At 39.1% G+C, this 22,198-nt stretch overlaps 1 protein-coding gene across 1 annotated transcript in view; it reads left to right on the forward strand.

Moving 5' to 3' along the window:
* Nucleotides 1-5,512: 5,512 nt before the first annotated feature.
* nbs (nibrin) overlaps nucleotides 5,513-22,198 on the forward strand; it is a 42,903-nt gene continuing 26,217 nt past the window's right edge. The window contains exons 1-6 of the mRNA XM_045740723.2: nucleotides 5,513-5,641; nucleotides 8,115-8,248; nucleotides 10,535-10,701; nucleotides 16,348-16,507; nucleotides 19,387-19,509; nucleotides 21,217-21,349. Coding sequence (XP_045596679.2) covers nucleotides 5,608-5,641; nucleotides 8,115-8,248; nucleotides 10,535-10,701; nucleotides 16,348-16,507; nucleotides 19,387-19,509; nucleotides 21,217-21,349 — 751 coding nt within the window. The 5' untranslated portion in view covers nucleotides 5,513-5,607. The remainder of the gene's footprint in view (nucleotides 5,642-8,114; nucleotides 8,249-10,534; nucleotides 10,702-16,347; nucleotides 16,508-19,386; nucleotides 19,510-21,216; nucleotides 21,350-22,198) is intronic.

Raw genomic sequence — 22,198 nt, forward strand, 5'->3', positions numbered from 1 at the left:
TTCTTCGGTTTTATTATTACTATTATTCTTACTATTGCTGTTGCCTCTTGCCTCTTGCTGTTGTTGGTATTGTAGATGTGGTTTTTAAGATCACTATTGAGAAAATCCAGATTATTATTGAAGGAACCCAGTGCATAGGTTCGAATCCTCATCATGACTCCTACGGATTTTCTCATTGATGCAGTCACGTTAGTGTGATTACTCTCTGTGTGTATCACTATTATTGTTATTAACCTAACCCCTTGGACTGGACGGTAGAGCGACGGTCTCGCTTCATGCAGGTCGGCGTTCAATCCCCGACCGTCCAAGTGGTTGGGCACCATTCCTTCCCCTCCTCCCCGTCCTTTCCCATATATGAGGATAAGGTAATCGTGGTCGTGATGGTAGATAGTCGTGATGGCTTAGCGTTTATGTCATTAGGTTACAGGCACACATGTGCGTACGGTCACATGTACGAAGGCACATATATACTATACTATTTATTTAGCTAAATTTTAGCTATATTTAGCTAAATTATTTAGGATTTACCTATAAATTATTGGTATTAAAAGTGTCATACATTTGTTATGGCCAAAGAATACTTATAGTTGGGACCTCGGCCAGTAGAGACTTGCTTGTGGGAGAGTAAACCAGAGTACTCTCCTTGTTTTGTTTTGTTTGTTAGTAAACAAGAGTCATTTTAGAAAATAAATAAATACAATTGTCTGGTAGTATGTCTCACCCTTGTGCATGCATGTGCAGATATGCATACATTAGCTGTATACATGTTTCATACATGTATACAGCTACATACATAGAGATAAAACATATATATATATATATATATATATATATATATATATATATATATATATGTATACAGCTACATACATAGAGATAAAACATATATATATATATATATATATATATATATATATATATATATATATATATATATATATATATATATATATATATATATATATATATATATATATATATATATATATATATATATATATATATATATATATATATATATATATATATATATATATATATATATATATATATATATAAGGCACAACTCTTCTAAACACGAGAGTGAAGTATACAACTTTAGAACACTTTCCCACCAGGAGACTCGAACCCTAGCCAGCACAGAAGCCTTCCAGCAACTGGCATAACAGGTACGCCTTAACCCACTCCACCACCCGCTCAGACTCTTAAAAGAGATGGTAATTTCGGAGTATTTAAATACACCAAAGATCATCACCTCCCAAGAGCACCAGAGCAAGTGAGGGGTCATTTAGACGTTAATTTCATCAAGTCCCTGTTAATATGGGAAGACACAGTGTCTATGCTTAAGGCACAACTCTTCTAAACACGAGAGTGAAGTATACAACTTTAGAACACTTTCCCACCAGGAGACTCGAACCCTAGCCAGCACAGAAGCCTTCCAGCAACTGGCATAACAGGTACGCCTTAACCCACTCCACCACCCGCTCAGACTCTTAAAAGAGATGGTAATTTCGGAGTATTTAAATACACCAAAGATCATCACCTCCCAAGAGCACCAGAGCAAGTGAGGGGTCATTTAGACGTTAATTTCATCAAGTCCCTGTTAATATGGGAAGACACAGTGTCTATGCTTAAGGCACAACTCTTCTAAACACGAGAGTGAAGTATACAACTTTAGAACACTTTCCCACCAGGAGACTCGAACCCTAGCCAGCACAGAAGCCTTCCAGCAACTGGCATAACAGGTACGCCTTAACCCACTCCACCACCCGCTCAGACTCTTAAAAGAGATGGTAATTTCGGAGTATTTAAATACACCAAAGATCATCACCTCCCAAGAGCACCAGAGCAAGTGAGGGGTCATTTAGACGTTAATTTCATCAAGTCCCTGTTAATATGGGAAGACACAGTGTCTATGCTTAAGGCACAACTCTTCTAAACACGAGAGTGAAGTATACAACTTTAGAACACTTTCCCACCAGGAGACTCGAACCCTAGCCAGCACAGAAGCCTTCCAGCAACTGGCATAACAGGTACGCCTTAACCCACTCCACCACCCGCTCAGACTCTTAAAAGAGATGGTAATTTCGGAGTATTTAAATACACCAAAGATCATCACCTCCCAAGAGCACCAGAGCAAGTGAGGGGTCATTTAGACGTTAATTTCATCAAGTCCCTGTTAATATGGGAAGACACAGTGTCTATGCTTAAGGCACAACTCTTCTAAACACGAGAGTGAAGTATACAACTTTAGAACACTTTCCCACCAGGAGACTCGAACCCTAGCCAGCACAGAAGCCTTCCAGCAACTGGCATAACAGGTACGCCTTAACCCACTCCACCACCCGCTCAGACCCATATTAACAGGGACTTGATGAAATTAACGTCTAAATGACCCCTCACTTGCTCTGGTGCTCTTGGGAGGTGATGATCTTTGGTGTATTTAAATACTCCGAAATTACCATCTCTTTTAAGAGTTTGAGCGGGTGGTGGAGTGGGTTAAGGCGTACCTGTTATGCCAGTTGCTGGAAGGCTTCTGTGCTGGCTAGGGTTCGAGTCTCCTGGTGGGAAAGTGTTCTAAAGTTGTATACTTCACTCTCGTGTTTAGAAGAGTTGTGCCTTAAGCATAGACACTGTGTCTTCCCATATTAACAGGGACTTGATGAAATTAACGTCTAAATGACCCCTCACTTGCTCTGGTGCTCTTGGGAGGTGATGATCTTTGGTGTATTTAAATACTCCGAAATTACCATCTCTTTTAAGAGTCTGAGCGGGTGGTGGAGTGGGTTAAGGCGTACCTGTTATGCCAGTTGCTGGAAGGCTTCTGTGCTGGCTAGGGTTCGAGTCTCCTGGTGGGAAAGTGTTCTAAAGTTGTATACTTCACTCTCGTGTTTAGAAGAGTTGTGCCTTAAGCATAGACACTGTGTCTTCCCATATTAACAGGGACTTGATGAAATTAACGTCTAAATGACCCCTCACTTGCTCTGGTGCTCTTGGGAGGTGATGATCTTTGGTGTATTTAAATACTCCGAAATTACCATCTCTTTTAAGAGTCTGAGCGGGTGGTGGAGTGGGTTAAGGCGTACCTGTTATGCCAGTTGCTGGAAGGCTTCTGTGCTGGCTAGGGTTCGAGTCTCCTGGTGGGAAAGTGTTCTAAAGTTGTATACTTCACTCTCGTGTTTAGAAGAGTTGTGCCTTAAGCATAGACACTGTGTCTTCCCATATTAACAGGGACTTGATGAAATTAACGTCTAAATGACCCCTCACTTGCTCTGGTGCTCTTGGGAGGTGATGATCTTTGGTGTATTTAAATACTCCGAAATTACCATCTCTTTTAAGAGTCTGAGCGGGTGGTGGAGTGGGTTAAGGCGTACCTGTTATGCCAGTTGCTGGAAGGCTTCTGTGCTGGCTAGGGTTCGAGTCTCCTGGTGGGAAAGTGTTCTAAAGTTATATATATATATATATATATATATATATATATATATATATATATATATATATATATATATATATATATATATATATATATATATATATATATATAGTCTCACGTCGTAGGAAATCAGGAAAACCGCTCAAATGAGCCTCGGAGAACTAGCAACTGACTGATAACTTATTAATCACTGTTGTTTACAAATAAAACTGTCGACCTTCCAGCTGGACACGTGAACATAAAGGACTGGTAGCACCGCCAAATATATATAACTTGCATATTTGTGCTCCGAAAGATTTACATGCAACATCCAGTCATAACTGAGCTGCAGTCCTTGGAACAACCCTTAACTAAGGTGCAGTTCTTTCAACAACCCTTAACTAAGGTGCAGTTCTTTCAACAACCCTTAACTAAGCTGCAGTCTTTGCAACAACCCTTAACTAAGATGCAGTTCTTTCAACAACCCTTAACTAAGCTGCAGTCCTTGCAACAACCCCTTAACTGAGCTGTAGTCCTTGCAACCACCCCGCCCCCCTTGCCAAAGTTAGCTGCATTCGTTGGAACAATAGTCTTAAAATTGTTACAAAAACTATTGTAGACAATTTTGAATTAAAAGTATATATAATTAAATATTAAAAAATATTATGAATATAAATATATTCGCTAATAATAATTTATAATATATAATATATTCAATAATATGAAGAATGTATAATGTGATGATAATCTCTTTCAAGAGAGATTGAACCTGCTCTTCCCTACATAATTCACGTCATTCAAGTAATAGATACTATATTGAAGATACGTCCACCAGTATCGCCAAACGTTTTGCCCAGGAAGCAAAGCGTACCTTGCACCACCAGACACACCGGCTCCCGCCCGCCGTCAACAAGCAAACTACCCATTCTCCGCCTGCCTGCTCCTGATTGGCTGGTGTGTTGCCGCACCTGCACTCATGCCCACTACCTGACTCGACGTCTGGGCCAGCACACGCCGTACTCCTCAGAATATCTCTGTGCTCTTTGGAGTTGACATCTCTCTCTAGTAGACAAAACTCTGACTGTCGTGTACTAAGGGAGGTGGCAGCTTAAGCCAGTATTCTCAGCACCTGATTAATATTATTATTATTCTTGCACTTTATTTTGTTTTAGAGTAAATTTTACAGCCATTAATTATTCATGTTGTTTTGTTTGTTGACTTGTTTTGAATTTTACGTAAGCCAAGGGATTGTCTTTGTTCATATCTTGTTTTCTAGAGTAATTAAAATTTCATTGTTTATACTTTGTGTTTTGTGTGTCTTCCCATTACCTTACCACAGACAAACAGGCAAGCAGGAGGTTTCTTTTTTTCTGTAACTGTGACGAGGCATTGCCCCCTGCCATTGAACCTGCCGAACATCAACACTCCAACACTTTACCGTCACAATAATAATATAATATGAAGAGTCGAAGGTCATTGCAGTATGCAGACAAAGAGTCACAATAACGAGGCTGACGATATGATAACCAAATCACACACCCAAAGATGGATTGATTGATGAAGATTAAGCCACCCAAAAGGTGGCACGGGCATGAATAGCCCGTAAGTGGTGGCCCTTTGGAGCCATTACCAGTATCATTAGCTGATACTAGAGATCTGTAGAGGAGCGACTGCACCCTGCGGAGAGGTCGTGACCTCTGCAAAGATGGAGAAGCGACGACGTTTCGGTCCGTCTTATCACATACGACTTGATAATGGTCCAAGGCGGACCGAAACGTCGTCGCTTCTCCATTTTCTGGTGTGTGGTTTGGTTATCATTGTAGTAGATAACCAACAGGTGGAAAGTCGGGGCCCAGGAGCTGCAGCTGGGTCCTATAATAAGGTCAGTACAAATCAGACGTGTTCATAATACGTTCCAGCCAAAAATTCCCTGTTGTATTTACAACTTAGATAAAAAATACATTTTATGCGTATACTTAAATGATTTTGGTAATTAAACATAACAAAATATATCCAGAATACTAAAAAGAAACTTAGTGTTTTGTAAGTGAAAATGTTTTAGTTTTAACAAAAAATAGATTTATGTTGATGAAAATGAGTGGTATGTGAGGTGGATATAGCACCGGGCTCGCCAGTGTTGTGATACACAGGTGGCGGGCTGACCGCGCTCCCTCGCCTCCCTGGGCCTCTCCAAGATGTGGACGCTGGAGAGTACTCTGACCAATCCGGGTAACTGTTATCCTGCAAAGTGATTGTTAGTGAGGACATTAGGTGGTCAAAGGAGGGTAGGCAAGTGCTGAAGGCGTTCCTACAGGCGGTGGAACACCTTCCCCAGTGGTCGTCTCGTTTTTAAGTGATGTTTATCAAGTGTGTTGGCGCAGCGCTTTCTAAGATCACGACTGATTGAAGATTGAAGATTTCAGTCACCACATGAAGTGGCACGGGCTTGAGTATAGCCCGTAGGTGGCAGATGTTTGGCGTGAATGGGGTCTTAGGTTAATTAAGTCGTGTAACAAGCACTTTGAGTCTCTGGGCCTGGTCCAAGATCACACCCGTGTTTGCCTTAAACGGCAGCTTCACAAAGGTCTACCCTGTTCCAGTGGGGTACACCCCTGTTCCAGTGGGGTACACCCCTGTTCCAGTGGGGTACACCCCTGTTCCAGTGGGATACACCCCTGTTCCAGTGGGATACACCCCTGTTCCAGTGGGATACACCCCTGTTCCACTGGGATACATCCCTGTTCCACTGGGATACATCCCTGTTCCACTGGGATACATCCCTGTTCCACTGGGATACATCCCTGTTCCACTGGGATACACCCCTGTTCCACTGGGATACACCCCTGTTTCACTGGGATACACCCCTGTTTCACTGAGAACAGGGTGCACCCCAACATATTCTTCATATTCTATCTGTTCCATGCATCCACAATGATTGTTTTCCTTCTGGAGCATATGAGTTTTAAAATTTCAAATATTGTTACTGTAAATTTAAATATAATGTATGAATCACCTGTTTTAGCTATAACTGTAATGACACCCCAGAGTCTGATTGTCACTTGTTTAAAAAGGGACTGTTAATATCTGCAATGTTCACTGCAGTTGATGTTCTAAATCCAGAAGGCAGCTAATATCCTGATGAAGATAGTACATGTTGATTACATTTTAAATGGTTTTATTACTGAATATGCTCACTATAATCAATTTTATAGTACTGTATAACTTTTAGGTAATCAGAAGTGATTGACATCTGTGTTTTAAAACATCAAAAAGAGCTATTAGATCATGAGACCAAATAAACAACTTTACGTATATTAGTTGTATTTATTACACTACATGGATTAAATTTGTATGAACAAACTTTGGTAGGATGTGAATGAACAAAAATTAAATTATGGTGTATGAGCTACCTCCATATGTGTTGGCAACAGAGGTAGTGCTTCTCTATTTTCAATATTTGCATTATATTTCATATTAAAATATTACAATTCATTGGAAAAAATATATTTATATACATTGTACAGTATATTGATCTGTGGGGGATGTATAGTTGACCATAGTGAATCACAGCTTATATATTATGAATATAAAATTGCCTTCATATTTTATCAGCTTCTTATTCACCTTATGCAAGTTATTGATACTCAAATTGTATATACAAATAGTGGCGCCTCGATTAGCGAATTTAATTCGTTCCGGCACCGAGCTCGTCATGTAGAAAACTTGTCTTGCGATACAACAACAACACTGTCATCGAAGGTGTCCGAGAACCAGCGGGAACGCTAGTTAGTCGAGCAAAAGCTCATCAGTCGATACAAATAGTCTATGAGTAGCTTGCTCGTTACTCGAAATGCTCGTAACTGGGATCGCTCGTCACTCAAGGTTCCACTGTAATACTGTACCACAAAAATACCACTAGTATGTATAGTAAAAGAGCCATTTATTTATTCAGTGACATAATGATGTTTGTAGATGGCATACTTATTATAATACAGTATTAACCAAAACATGTAAGTGGTTGGATATACTCTATGGTGGCTGCCAGTGTTCCATTACTAACTCCACCTACTCATACTCAACCACCTGCACAACACCTGATAGCCCCACTACCACTTTTCAAATGCCCATACCCTCACTCCAAACACATGAATCCCACCCACGCTCTCAGTTAGTCTACCAACACCTTCCCACTCTACCCAACCACAACTGCCCATTCTTATTCGCTCCCTCTGTATAACCGTCTTTTAAAATGTACGGTATGTACAGGAGGTGAGATGGTGGCGTTTTTGTGTTTTATGAATATTTATAATATTTGTATTGTAAGATATATCTGGCATAGAGACTAGGAATAACTTACTCATTGGGTTGAAAATGATCCAATTAGGGTATGCAGTAATATTTCCTTATGACATTAAATTAGCAACCAAAGATACCTAGTGTGGTAAACCTAAAAGCCATCATTTTTGGCAAGTAAATTGCAGGCAATAATATATCATATGAGGGTTGCAAAGTATAGTGTAATAGTTTAATGTTTCACTGCAAAGCCAATTATCATTGAAATCATATATACTGTACAGTTAGAATCGTAATTTTAATTGTATTTGTATTTCATTTAAATAGTAAAATGATGATAATATATTTTGTACCCATTTACACATTCTTTTATACTTTAATCATTAACACAGTAACTTTAATTTAACAGAAGACATTCGATACTTATACTGTGGAACACCATTGATGGTTAGCCGACAAGAGGGTCATGTTCTTCTCAAGGGGGACAAGTCCATCAGTCGACAGCATGCTGCCATCTTCATCACTCACTCGGTTGAAAATTTGGTGAGCTCATGGATATATTTTGTTGCTTTGATTTTCTGTCTGATGCAATAAATAAATTATTAATTCATGGGATTCATGAATATCAAAAGATCTAATGGTTCCAAATATGGATACACTAGATTTATAATTATAAATGGAGATATGTTTCTTAAGACTGTTACAAATTCATACTGTATAGTATTTTATTAAACGATCTTACTGTATCGAAAAACCAGGTTGCGTTTCAGGACCCAGATTTAAGTCCAAAACAAAATTAAAATACTGTACTTATAATTTGATTATGGACACTACAATACTGTGCACACTTAATTTAAAGCAAATCTGTTATGTATAATATTAGTGTATTATTAACACAGTATTATTGTATAATAATAAAAAAGTAAATTTTCATTTGTTCTTTAATAAGCAGTTCAGCTTTATGCAAAAAGAATTTTTAGGTTCAGATTCTATGATATTCTACTGTATATTAATAAATTTAAAACATTATACTGTTTAATGGTAAAGTGTGTGGAATTAAATATCAATGGTGGACTGCTGGAATTTATTGGTCAGTTTAAGTACCTGGAATAAATGATGGCTAGAAAAGGTATTTGTGCATTCGAAATTGAGAGTAGGGATAGGCAAGGAAGGAAACTGTCTGGTATAATGAAACTTGTTGTTGGGAAAAAGATAGAAATGGGAATACACAGCCAGAGGTCTGCATGAAGGAATGGTGGCGACAACTGTAATGGTTGCCAGGCAATAGCGTACTGTAATATGTATGTAAAAAATTAAGTTAGAGTTAGAGACATAGAAATTGACAAACTTAGAAGAATGTATTGTGTTAGGAGAATAGAGTAAAAAATAATTGTTATGGATAGATGTGAGTGCAAAGTTCAGTAAATTGCAAGGCGAGCATAATGAAAGGTTTTGAGCTTATGGAATGAGTGCATGAAGGTAGACTGGTGAAGAGAGTGAATTCAAATGAGATTAGGAGCAGCAGAGGAAGGCCAGGAAGACAGTGGGCAGATGTGGTGAGTAAGTGTAGACATCACGAGATATACTAAGACACATGGCTTGCTGTGGGTAAATTGTAAGATGATAGTCAATGTGTCTTTGCAATTTATATGCCAACTCTCAAGACACACTGTACTTATGAAGCGGTGGTCTTATGAAGCAGTGGGCTACTGCTATGCACTGCTTCAGTTTGGTAGCACTTGTGTTTATTTGTGATGCTGTATATTGTGAATTGAATAAGGAATGAATAAATGATATTTTTAATGTTTTCTCATTTTGTAGTTATAATTTTGTTTTATAATATTACTTAACTTTCATTAGCAAGCTTCCCTTAACCTTATGCTTTAGACTTGTCAGGACAACAATGGACCTCCAGGATTTGAGTGACTCCAACTCCAAGGAGACAAGTACACACTTGCTGATTGTCTTGTCCCAGTTGTAAATGGAGCGGGGAGCTCGGTAGAGAGCCTACCTGAATCTACCACAAGGTAAATTCGCTCATTAATACACAGGATCTTCAATAAATTTAATACCCCCCCCCAAGCTAATCTTGATGTCTTGAAAATCACCAAGAGTCACTCTAAATCTAAAGAAAAGTAAAGAACCACTACAATACCAACTAATAACCCTTGCTGCCACCAGGTGACACACACGTCTTGTGGAGGAAGACGTCAGTCTTTGCTTGACACGTGTCTGACATGCACCCTGTTGCTATTTTCAAGTTCTTAAGTAAGAGCTGTATGGTTTACCTTTGTGACTGTTTCAGTCTGTGCTCCAGGAATTTCTCTTGCTTTATGTTTCACTCACGAGTATGGTTCCCACATTGTTTCCATCCTTCCATATCTCCCTAGCAACTGTGACCTTGTGGCTGAGTTTCCGTCCCTTGCATCATGAGTGAAACGTGACACCCACCAGTGGTTGTCTTTCCCGAGGACGTTAGAATTCCTCTCAGTTTGGTCTATTCCTGTTAGTATTTTGTAAGTGATGATCGTATCACCTCTTTTTCTTCTATCTTCTAGTTTTGGCATGTTTAATGCCTCTAGTCGCTCCTCATAACTCCTCGTGCCTACCTAGTTGTACTCGCCTAGCTGTGCTTGCAGGGGTTGAGCTTTGGCTCTTTGGTCTCGCCTCTCAACTATCAATAAACTGGTGTACAGGTTCCTGAGCCGATTGGGTTCTATCATATCTACACTTGAAACTGTGTATGGAGTCTGCCTCCACCACATCACTTTCTAATGCATTCCAAAGTGTGTGTGTGTGTGTGTAATTATATTATAAATTACTTTTCAGAAAAATCCACAAGCATTGCCAAAGTTTGAGCTTACTGAGCTAGGAGCTAAGTACGGTACTTTTGTGAATGAAGGAATTGAGACCGACAGAAAATTGGCTATAAATTCGAAAACTGTGCTGCAAGATGGGGACAGGCTCAGATTTGGCATGCTTACCAACACATGGAGGTAAGAATGCAATACTATTAATTATTATGTAATGATAAATCTATATCTATACTGGTTTTGCCTACTTATTTTGGTTAATTTTTCATTTATGTTGAAAGCTTTGGAATTACTATTGTGCATTATTTGGAGACTAATTAGATATATCGAGTAGGAGGAATACTATATAATTTTCACAGAAAAGATATTTTCTTAGCTATTACTTGGTTATCCCATAATATAAGGTTTTGTTCTATTTATGGAAACAGATGAGGCAAACAGGCAGGGCAGCCTAGGTAGCAGTACTGTAACATTCAGATCTTTTCAGAAGTACACTAGGGAACACTAGAGGACATCATGAAGCTAAAGTGAACTGTACAAAACTTAAATCATATACTCGTAACTTTTTTGAAAGTGAATGGAGACAAATCTTGCCTTGGCACCAAGGGCTTTGCTTCTGAACCATACTGTACTATATAATCATTGCATTCCCCTGTACTCTTTTGAGATATGCCGATTTAGGAATACCTGTCATGATCAGCACCAGTCAGAGCCTATATAATATGAAGAGTATTACTATAGTGGGTGCTTGGTCTGAGAGTGGAAAGTCTACATTTTCTGATCTCTATAAAAAACCTGTTCTTGTATATATAAAGTATGTACATAGTGCACAATGTTGGCCTGCACTGACTATGATCAATCCTGTCTAGAGGTGAGTAGCCTCTTGCAGTTGGGAACGACTAAGCGGGATACCTTGAAAAAAGTACTGTATGAGATTTAAAAGAAATGTTATAAGATATTAGAAAAGGAAGATCTTGTGTCATGCTTTAAATAAGGTCTTCCAGAATGTATGTATAAAAGATAAGCTATTTAATATTTGTAATATATGTAAGAGTAGGATACGTATACAACAATCTCGGAAGTTGGTAAATATTGAAATAGCCTTATTTCGAAGTAAAAGTAAATGCTAAATCAAATAATATATCGGTGAATATCTAATGAATGTGCTAATGAATCGGCTACTCAATCAGGGACTTACTTTAAATACTATGTCACTGCACGAAGGCAAACTTTATTCACCTATACAAAGCTGTAATGAGGAAGAGCCTCTCAGTTAATCTGCCAGTGTTCCTATCAAGTGTTGCAGAATAAAATGGGTCCATCACTTAGATAATATAGCAACATTGAGCAAAAAATAACTCAGATTTTTGGACAAGAAATGCTTGTGCGTCCCTTCTGAAGCTGTCTCCGATACTTCTAGAACTGTACCCCCTCTCTTCTCAAGTCTTTGTACCATTTTCTTTTTGCAATGTGTGTGTATTTCTTTTCAGGCAGTGTTCTTTTCCCAGAAAAGGAAAGGAACAGAAAAGGGCACACATCCTGAGCCCCAAAAAGAGATGGGCTCAGGATGTGTGCCCATCTCTTTTTCTGGATGGATACCCAGTTATTTCCAGGATACGTGCCCAACTCTTCTTGGGCTGTGCACATGTACCTTCTTGGACTGCATGTCCATCTCTTCTTGGTCTGTGTATTTCTTTTTGTGCTGTCTGTCCATTTTTTCTCAGGCCATATTCCCATTACTTCTTGGGCCTTATGTCTGTCTCTTCTCAAAACCATGTGCTCGTCTCTTCTCTGAGCCACGTGCTCGCCTCTTCTCTGAGCCACGTGTTCGTCTCTTCTCTGAGCCACGTGCTCGTCTCTTCTCTGAGCCACGTGCTCGTCTCTTCTCTGAGCCACGTGCTCGTCTCTTCTCTGAGCCACGTGCTCGTCTCTTCTCTGAGCCACGTGCTCGCCTCTTCTCTGAGCCACGTGCTCGTCTCTTCTCTGAGCCACGTGCTCGTCTCTTCTCTGAGCCACGTGCTCGTCTCTTCTCTGAGCCACGTGCTCGCCTCTTCTCAGAGCCACGTGCTCGTCTCTTCTCAGGCCAAGCACCCAGCTATTTCCAAGATGTGTGGCCAACTGGATGTCCGACTCTTTCAGGGCTGTATTCCTTGGCAGTTTCTTGGGGCCGTGTTTCCTGGATTTATGTGGGGTGTTGCTTGGTTGTTTGTGAACTGCGTTGCCAGACTTTATCCAGGCTGTTTTTGTACAGTGTGGCCCAGCTATTTCCCATACTGTATTGCCTGGCTGTTTGAGGCTGTATTTCCCAGATTTTGCCAAGCTGTGTTTCTGCTAGGCTGTTTTCAGGCTGTAAATTCTGCAAGGGAGTTTGCAGGCTGTATGCCAATGACTCTCCATTGGTATAATGAAATTCCTCTGGTTTCCGATGGTGTAGGTTTCAGGTCTCTGCTAAAAGTTTTCTATGCTGTTGGTTTCTTGAAGTGTTGATGCTTTTTTTATTTCTTGATGGAAATTCTACAGGCCCATCAATTCTTTTGATGGGGCAACCAGTACTCACCTGATTGTGTTTGTGGGGATTGAGCTTCAGTTTTTTTGTTTTGTCTCTCCACCGTCGGTTAACTGGTGTCCAGATCCCTGAGTCTATTAGGCTCTATCATATCTAGATTTGAAACTGTATGGAGTCTGCCTCCACCACTTCACTGCCTAGTACATTCCATTTCTTAACTACTCTGACACCGAAAAAGTTTTTTCTAATATGTCTGTGGTTCATTTGGGTACTCAGTTTCCACCTGTATCCCCTTATGTGTGATACACCTGTGTTAAATAATATCTTTGTCTACCCTATCAATTCCTCTGAGAATCGTGTATGTGGTGATCATGTCTTCCCTAATTATTCTGATTTCCAGCGACATGAGGTTTAGTTTCCATTGCTCATACCCTTGACTCAGGTACTAGACTGATACCATACTTTTTAACCATTTCCAATCTAGTCTTGTGTTTGACTGATACAAACTCCCTGCTGGAGCTGTATACTCCAAGATTGGTCTGACGTGTGGTATACAAGGCTTTTAATGATTCCTTACACAAGTTTCTAAGGGCAGTTCTTATGTTGCTAACCTACCAATGCTGTTGATGATATCCTCTTGATGTGGGCTTCAGGGAACAGGTCTGGCATGATATCAACCCCCAGATCCTTCTCTCCCTGATTCTTGAAGGATTTCATCTCCCAATAGGTACCGTGTATCTGGCTTCCTGCACTTTACACCTATCTTTATTACAGTGCTTTATATTTGCTCAAGTTTAACTCTTATAGTCATTTATTGGACCAGTTCTTCAGTTTGTCCAGGTCATCTTGTAGATTCCTAATATCCTCCTCTGTCTTAATCCGTCTCATAATTTTAGCATCATCAGCAAACATTGAGAGGAATGAGTCTTTATCTAGAAGATCATTTACATACTTGTATATCAGAAGCAGAATAAGTCCATGTACGTAACCCTGTGGGACTTGACTGGTGACACCTTGCCATTTTGAGGTCTCACCTTCACAGTAACTGCTCTCTGTTGCTTAGGTGCTCCCTTATCTATTGGAACACCCTACCAGTTACACTTGCCTGTTTCTGCAACTTATGCACCAGTCTCTTATGGGGTACTGTGTCAGAGGCTTTCTGACAGTCCAAGAAAATGCATTCTGCCCACCCCTCTCTTGCTTAATCTTTGTCACCTGGTCATGAAATTCTATTAAATGTGTGAGGACCAGTGTTGACCTCTTGGTTCTTGGTGGATGTTCCTTGGCCTTGAAACATTTATGTGGTGCTTAGACATTTTGCTGGTGCTCGTGCTTCTCTGCCTCTGGCCCATCTCATGTGCCATCTTCTTCCATCCTTCCATGGGTCAGCCCATTCTGTCTTTTCTGTTTTATTCTTCTTTTGCTTATCTTTCAGAAAAGTTGGCCTTTTGTGTCAAGGTGCCATTGTAAGTTAACTAGGGAAAATATTGAGGTGACCTCCTCCCAGAAAACAAGCATTGAATATAATAAAAGATCCTTTTTCTGGTGGGGCCACTCAGTAGCTTTCCTTCTTTCCCAGTTGTATTGGTTTACTGTGTAGGCTTGTATCTGATGTATGAGGTGGCAGTTTCATGCAGATCACAGTGGCCTGGGCCATTATCTAGTGGGGGTTGGACACATCACAGCTGTGGTATTTTACCAGCTGCAAAATTTTTTTGTCTTATTATCCTTTAGCTTACCTTCATGCATCTGCTTGTGATTGTGGTGTTTTTGCTTCTAGTGTTTTTTCTCAGTTTTGGGCTGAACTTGTGATTCTCGAGTAACCCTCCCCCCCTCACCTTGTAAAGAGCCAGATTCTGGTCCTGATTCCTGGTAAGTTCAGGTGTATTTAAGAGGTTTGGTGTGATTTCTAAGGCTCGGGAAGCTCCAGTGCTTAAACTAGAAGAGGTACCAAGTGGCACATTGGATAGTGCATGTCATTAGTCAGTGCTTGATTTATGTTGATTTTTTTTTTTTACTTTTTCTAGAAACATTGCACTTCATTACTTAACACTTTCGCGCTCTCCGCGAAGGTCACTCAGCCAACCGTAAGTGCGCAGAGCGTTTTGCTGCGTAAGCGTAAAAACAAAAATGTGTATACTCTTTTTACTCTCATGACCTTAGTTCTCGAGCTACGTATTTCATTTTGGTACCAACGTGTTCGCAATAAAATTCTCTAGAAGAACATCAGTAAAAAAAGTCACGAAACGTATAGGGATACCAGCACCAAATAAATAACTACGAAGATGACTCGCCGTGAGCGCCCAACAGCAACAAAATGTTTTTACTCTTGGGATTGTTATCACCTCCACACTTGTTCTACAGTGTTAATTTTGGTATCAATGGACTCGCAATGAAATTCCCAACACGGTGATATGAATATAAGCGTAGAATAATGATGCGGCCCGCCCGCAAGAGTGTGGGAAGTGGTGAAATTGTTACCCGGTATCGGTGACGGGACGACGCACGGCGCTTTGAAAGTTTATACTTATTTCACTCTCATGACATTAATTTTCTATGTACGTCATTCATTTTTGTGTCAATGTGTTCGAAATAGAATGTTCTATGAGCCCATAGGTAAAAAAGATCAACAAAGCGTAAGATAGAATATCGCCAAATATAAAACAACGCTGGAACATATCAGTGAGCGTCAAATACACACGAAATGTTTTTACTTTTGTTATGTTTGTCAAGTTTATACTTGTTGCACACAGTTATTTTTGGTTGTACATTGATCGGAATAAAATTCCCTAAACAGACATATGCATATAATACATGATATGGGGGAAGCATTACCAGTATAAACGGCTAAAGTCACCCACCTGCAACCCGTTTGGGACATAATACCATTTGATCGAATTGGTCCACACCTTTCATGAACTTATTGTACAATGCAGCCTAGTGGTGAGAAAGAGAGCCTCATGGCGCGCAGTTTGAAACAAACCCAAAGTAAATTGGATAAAAATTGAATTTTATACAAATATTTTAAAAGAGGACATAACTTTATGTCCACTATGCATTAGCGTTAGACAAAACAGGACTCACCGGTGAGTCCGGTTAGCGCGAAAGTGTTAATTTAATATATGCAGTGTGTTTTGTCAAAGCATTTGCAATCTTTTGCTTAGAAATTTTAGTCTTGTGCAGGAATTTGATCACATTAGCTCTTATTATTTAAAATTAAATACTTGTGAATTGAGATGCTTTTCATATTTTAGCCATTCAGTTTTCTCTTGAAACAGATACAGAAGTTAATGAATTTTGTGTCAAATATTTGTATATTTTAGGTTGGCATACCGGCCCCTGGTGGTAGCATCATCATCTATGCCACCAAATAGCAAGGCTTTGCTGACAGATACATTGCTCAAGCTGGGAGGCCACATGGTTGGTGAATGGAATCACTCGTGTACATACTTAGTCATGACCAACATCACATTCACAGTCAAGGTATTACTATCTCTGATTCTCATAATTTTTAGCTGTTTACTTAAATTACTTTATTTTAATTTTTATATTGTAATAGTCATGGCTAAGATAAGATTATCATGGGACACTCACCACTTCCCTAGAGTATATATTAATAGAATTGGCTTTGTAAATACTTTAAATAAATTTTTTTAAATTCTTCCAGAGTATAGAAAAGAGCTATTAAGCCTGTTAAACTTTGCTTTGAGCTTTACCTTAAACAGCTTAAGGAAGATGTCTTGAATGTTACTGGAAGCCTGCCGACTTTGTACCTAGAGCTGAGATAAATTGTCACAGTTCTAGATTAGGAATCGGCAGTATTCGGGTACCTTCAAGACATCTTCCCTAAGCTGTTTGTCTTGAGCTCAAAGCAAAGTTTTGGGAAAATAATAGCCATTTTCTGTAGTCTGAAGGTGTAAGCTATTAGAAAATAACTCTTATTGCCCAGGGGACAATTTTTTTTTCTTGCATTGTATTATTATTATTGTATGATATTATCCTAATTTGTTCAGTATTATGCGTTGCATTTTATTTTCTCATTCTTATTGGTGTCATTATTTTGTTCTAATGCTTAACCCATAAACTACATTTGTATTTCCAGTTATCACAATACTTTAAACCAAATTTTCAAAGTGATAGGAGTTCCTTGAAAAATATTTAAGAAAAACAACGAGATATTTTCTTCCCAGCTGTGGTGGGAAGTAATTGTGATTCATGATCAGAATGAGGGTGGCATGAGTCCCTGTTAGCACCCAGACCTCGATCCCCTGCCCCCACACTTTCCTTTCAACCTCAATTATTTCTTTATATATTACATTATATTCTACTTCATGATCTGAACACAGAACACTTCATCCAAAATCCTGCATGCAGTATTTTGGTGGTATCACTGCATCTTTGTCATGGAGAATATTTTGATGTCTGTGGGAGTGTTGGTCACAAAGGGAGTACTGAGACAAGAAGTTTTCCTAGGGTGGCAAACCATCACCAGGGACGTCTGTAGGATGTAAGAGTTGCCAGACCGCAGTCGAGATGCTTAAACAACTCGGGCAGAAACAAAACGTCACTGGATGCGTTGTCTATTTTGTCTTATCAGGTGTTACAATAAAATGTTTAAACATCAATAACTTACATTATTTATTGCAATTATTTTATGTTAATGGGTAATATATTTTATACACCCACCACTTTTTGGTGCACTTGGATTTGCATTCCCTGCATAAAGGGGTGAGACTCCATGCTGTAACTTGGCGAGTAAGTGAAGGGCCGGGCTGGCTTGGACCTCGGGCGACCTGAGCTGCCACCTGGTGGCAGTCAGGCACATCACAGTTAAGGTGTTTACACACGGCAACGATTGTTTGCCTCATTCCCTGCAGGTACCTAATTTTCTTTAAGCAGTTACTTGCTTTGTTTCGCTTATGCTTTCTGCTATTTTTGCTGGGACTCCTTGGTGACTCCCTGGTGCTAGCCGCCTGGATAGCTCTACACGTATCATGTCCCATCAGGCCCTAGTGAGTCATAGAAACCCTATGGAGACCAGTTACAAAATCTGACCCACTCAGAGATGCACAGGGAGCATGGAAAACTAAATTAACTTTGGCCAAGAGGAAATACTGCCAGAAAGATGTCATGTAACCCTATACATTATTCAATATATATTTACATCTTTGGAGTCATATAGGCCTAATTCTGGTATGAGCAATTGGAATATACTAAATTTGATGTATATACTGTATTATACAGTTCATATTACTGTATACATATTATACAGTTCTTTTAGCAGCGTGAAACAATTGTGTGAATTAGTTGAATGGGTTATTGAGGTGCACGGGAGAAGACTGTTAAACAAAAATGTGGGCAAAAGTAAACTTAGGGGGTTGGAGAGAGAGAGAGAGATTGTGTGTGTACAATAAATGGGAATTGAGTGGCAGAAGCAGTCAGTCAGTTTATATATATGGGATGTGTATTTGCTGAAGGAATTATGTGTACAGTTGAAGTTGAGAGTAAGGTCAGGCAGGGAAGGGAGGTGGTGGTTGCAATGAAATCCCTTGTTAGGTAAAATAAGATGAGAATAGATGCAGTCAGAAGATCTGCATGAAGGAGTGGTGGTGCCAACTTTAATGCATGGTTATAAGACAATGTTGAGGTGTGAGCCTGAAATATCAACCATTAGAGCAGTACAAATGGGACAATTCAAGTACTGTACTGTGTTTAGTGACTAGCGTAATGAATGAAAAGTGTTGCAGAGAGATGGGTGAAAGTCAATAAACTGCAAGAATGAGGAGAACATAGTTTGAGGAGGTTGAACAAATGGATAAAGTTAGACTGATTATAAGCGTGTATTCAAGTTAACAAGAAGGCTGAAAAGGTGGACAGACATGGTGTGTGTGTGTGTGCGTGAGGAAGTAGGGAGAGAGTATGGACAAAAACAAGTTTAGGTTAAGGACAAGGCTGGGTGGAAGTGGTTTGTAAATGTATTTGTATGCACAATTAACAATTCATGAGGAATAGTCAATTCATGACTGCACACCTGGTCTGAGGAAGAGAGGAGTTTCTGCTGTTAGTGACTTCTGGACTTTATATATGGTGCTTAATAGTTTTGTGAATGATATAATATTTTGTTTTGTTATAATATTTAATAGCTATATCCTACTTTGATTATATTAATAAACTTTATTTCTTCAGACTGATGCCTCCCCATTTCATAAAAGTGGGAAATGGGGATAATGCTAATGTATGCATGTATGTATAAATGTATGGTGATCATTACCTAATAGCTGATACATCATACATCTGATATATTGTATGTTTTTCAATATGTATAGCCACTTCCTGCTGTAATTTAAAATAACACATTTCAGGCTGTGTGTGCTTTAGCTGACAGACGTTACATAGTGACTCCAGAATTTTTTGCAAAGTGGCTGGATGCTGTAATTAACAAAACTTCTCATCCAAATCCTGCTGAATATGAACCTCCATTAAAGGTTAGTTATTTTTGGAACCCAAAACTTTTTCATTTTGAGAAAGGAAGCTATATCCAGAACCTGTTTACAGTGGTACCTTCATTTACGATCATAATCTGTTCTCAGAGACGCGTTGTCAACCAAAAATTTGTCAACCAAAACAAATTTTCCCATAAATAATGTAAATTGAATTAATCCGTTCCACATCCCCCCAAAATATTAACTTAAAAATACATTTTATACAGAATACTACTCATATTTTTCATACATAAAACAATATTTATTGTAGACACATTACTGACACGTGTATCACAGTTCCATGGAACATTATGAACGTTCTACTGTATACATATTGTAAAGGACACAAATATGCATCGTTTACAATAATAATATATTGGTGGCAACTCGCGAGGCTTGAACGGCCTGCGTGACCGCTTCCGAGAGCTTCACGCACAAGCGATCTGCCCGTAATGATGTCACACACGACTTTGTCCATGTTCCCACAGCCAACGTAAGTGCAATTTGATATTTTTTTTATATTGTACATATTCTGGGAACGGAATTTATCAATTTACAAAGAACTTCTTTTTCCCGAACACTTGATTTTTGGCACACACGGAGAATTTCACAATGAATGTGGCGCATCACAGTGGTTAATCAGTAGTCTGCAGAGATGTAATGAGTGTTCTTTGTTATCAGTTATTGATTGCATGGGGTGTTAAGGGTGTTGCTCACCCTTGTATTACAGGGAACTGGTCCTTTTTGTGGTTGCTTGAGATAGACTCGCCACTGTCTTTTCTCCTCTTCTTAAACAAGGCCATTGGCAAAGGTACCCATTATGTTGGTGCCAAAGGTAATCAGAGCCTACGACAAGTAGGCTCCTTGGACTGTAATTGCTCTATTTCCGGAAGCAACCAATGGGCCCTCAACTCGGAAAGGTCGGCATTGTGTGCAGTGAATCCCATATTGTAATGGACAGGATTTGACACGAATCAGTCGATTTGAGCAGATTTGCACTGTACCCATTTTTAAGAAGGCAGTCAGACTAGAGGCATTAAATTATAGACAAGTGTCCCAGACCACCTATCCCTGCAAGGCACCGGGGAAAACTGCCAGGCATATTAATTAGTGGAACATCTGGGGGGACTGCAAAATGTTGCAGAACCTAAATAAGCTGCAAGAGTGGTTAGACAAATGGTTATTAGATTTAAACATCAGTAAATGCTAGACTGAAATTTAAGAAGTGATAATGGCCAGAAGAACAGTAAGGAATGAGACAGCTACAGGTTTTGGCAAATTAAAAATTCTTGGGAGTGGATATCAGAAACACACAAACAGAATAAAGTTCACAACTACTGCACTCTAATTTTGTGTGTGTATTTTATTATTGCATGCTGCTTTAGTATTGGTTTACATCATAAATTTTATAATTTTTAAGAAAGCATTGTCTACACTACCCTCTACATTTCTTTCAGACATCACTTGTACTCGGTGCCATGTCACAGTAGTTACAGCTCTTTGTTTATTTGGAAGACTGTAATTTACTACGTCATGTGTGATTTGGCACCTTGACAATGCACACATGGTCAAGGTGTCAACTGCACCTTGATACATACTTGGTGTATTGTTCCAAATCTAAATCTAAATTTCACATTGGAAACTGAATTCAAACTTCTAAAGTACACGCATCATGAGATGAAAGAATAATTGATTCTTATTCATTTTCAGGAGGTGACAGTTAATAGTACAGAGGTGTCTTTTGCCCCTGATGAGAAGAGAAAGTCATTGTTGAGTGGGCAAACATTTTTATTTAATTCTGAAAAGCAGCTTAAGAGGATGGGGTTGGCTATATCTTTAGCAGGTGCGTGTTTCCATTCAACATTTTCTGCATCTACGTCATAAGTTATTAGAGCTGGCAAAAAATGTCTTATTACAATTAAGATGTAGCAGAGACAGTAACAATAACTACTATTGGTAAGTGTTCATATCTGTAACTGTGGAAGTCCTGCTCAAGAGTTGGCACTGTTGTACAAGTGCCAGAGAGAAGTGCCAGATGGTACAGTAAGGTTGTAGCTGGTGAATCAAGCTTCAAAGGGCTACTGATGTAATTACTGTCTTATTTGTATATTGTACAGTTTGTTAACCTGTAGGCTGATTTATGTATTGACTTCTAATGTGGATTAGGTACCCCTAGTAAGCAATATCTAGTTTTAATTAGGTTAATTATATATAGATTTTTATGGAAGCTTTCCATGTGATATTTGTTTGTTGTGATATACAGTTTAACCCTTAACATGCTTGGGGTTTAATATCCTGCCATCCCCACAGGCGCATGTCATTTTGAAAAAAAAAAAAATTATTTTTTCTTTCTAACCTGTTAATTTGTGTTCACTGATCACGGGAAAAATAATAAAAAAATCGTAAGTGGCATATATTGCCCGCTATAGGGCGGGGAAGTCTGGCAAATTATAGGCGCTGACTGAGCGTGCGTCCCAGGCGGTCTGTTGCTCGCAAGCTGTCAGGCCAGAGTTGCCACAAAGAGATAATTACCGAATTATTTCAATGTCTCTGATTGATTTTTCATACTTTTTTTGCTGTAATATTATTCAATAGTGTGTAGTTTGATATATTTATATAATAAAATGAGTGAATCGTTGGTGTACTCAAAAATATGGTGTGCATATTGTTGATTCAATTATGTTCATCAATC

The sequence above is a fragment of the Procambarus clarkii genome, chromosome 13 (assembly GCF_040958095.1).
Source record: "Procambarus clarkii isolate CNS0578487 chromosome 13, FALCON_Pclarkii_2.0, whole genome shotgun sequence".
NCBI classification, from domain to species: domain Eukaryota; kingdom Metazoa; phylum Arthropoda; class Malacostraca; order Decapoda; family Cambaridae; genus Procambarus; species Procambarus clarkii.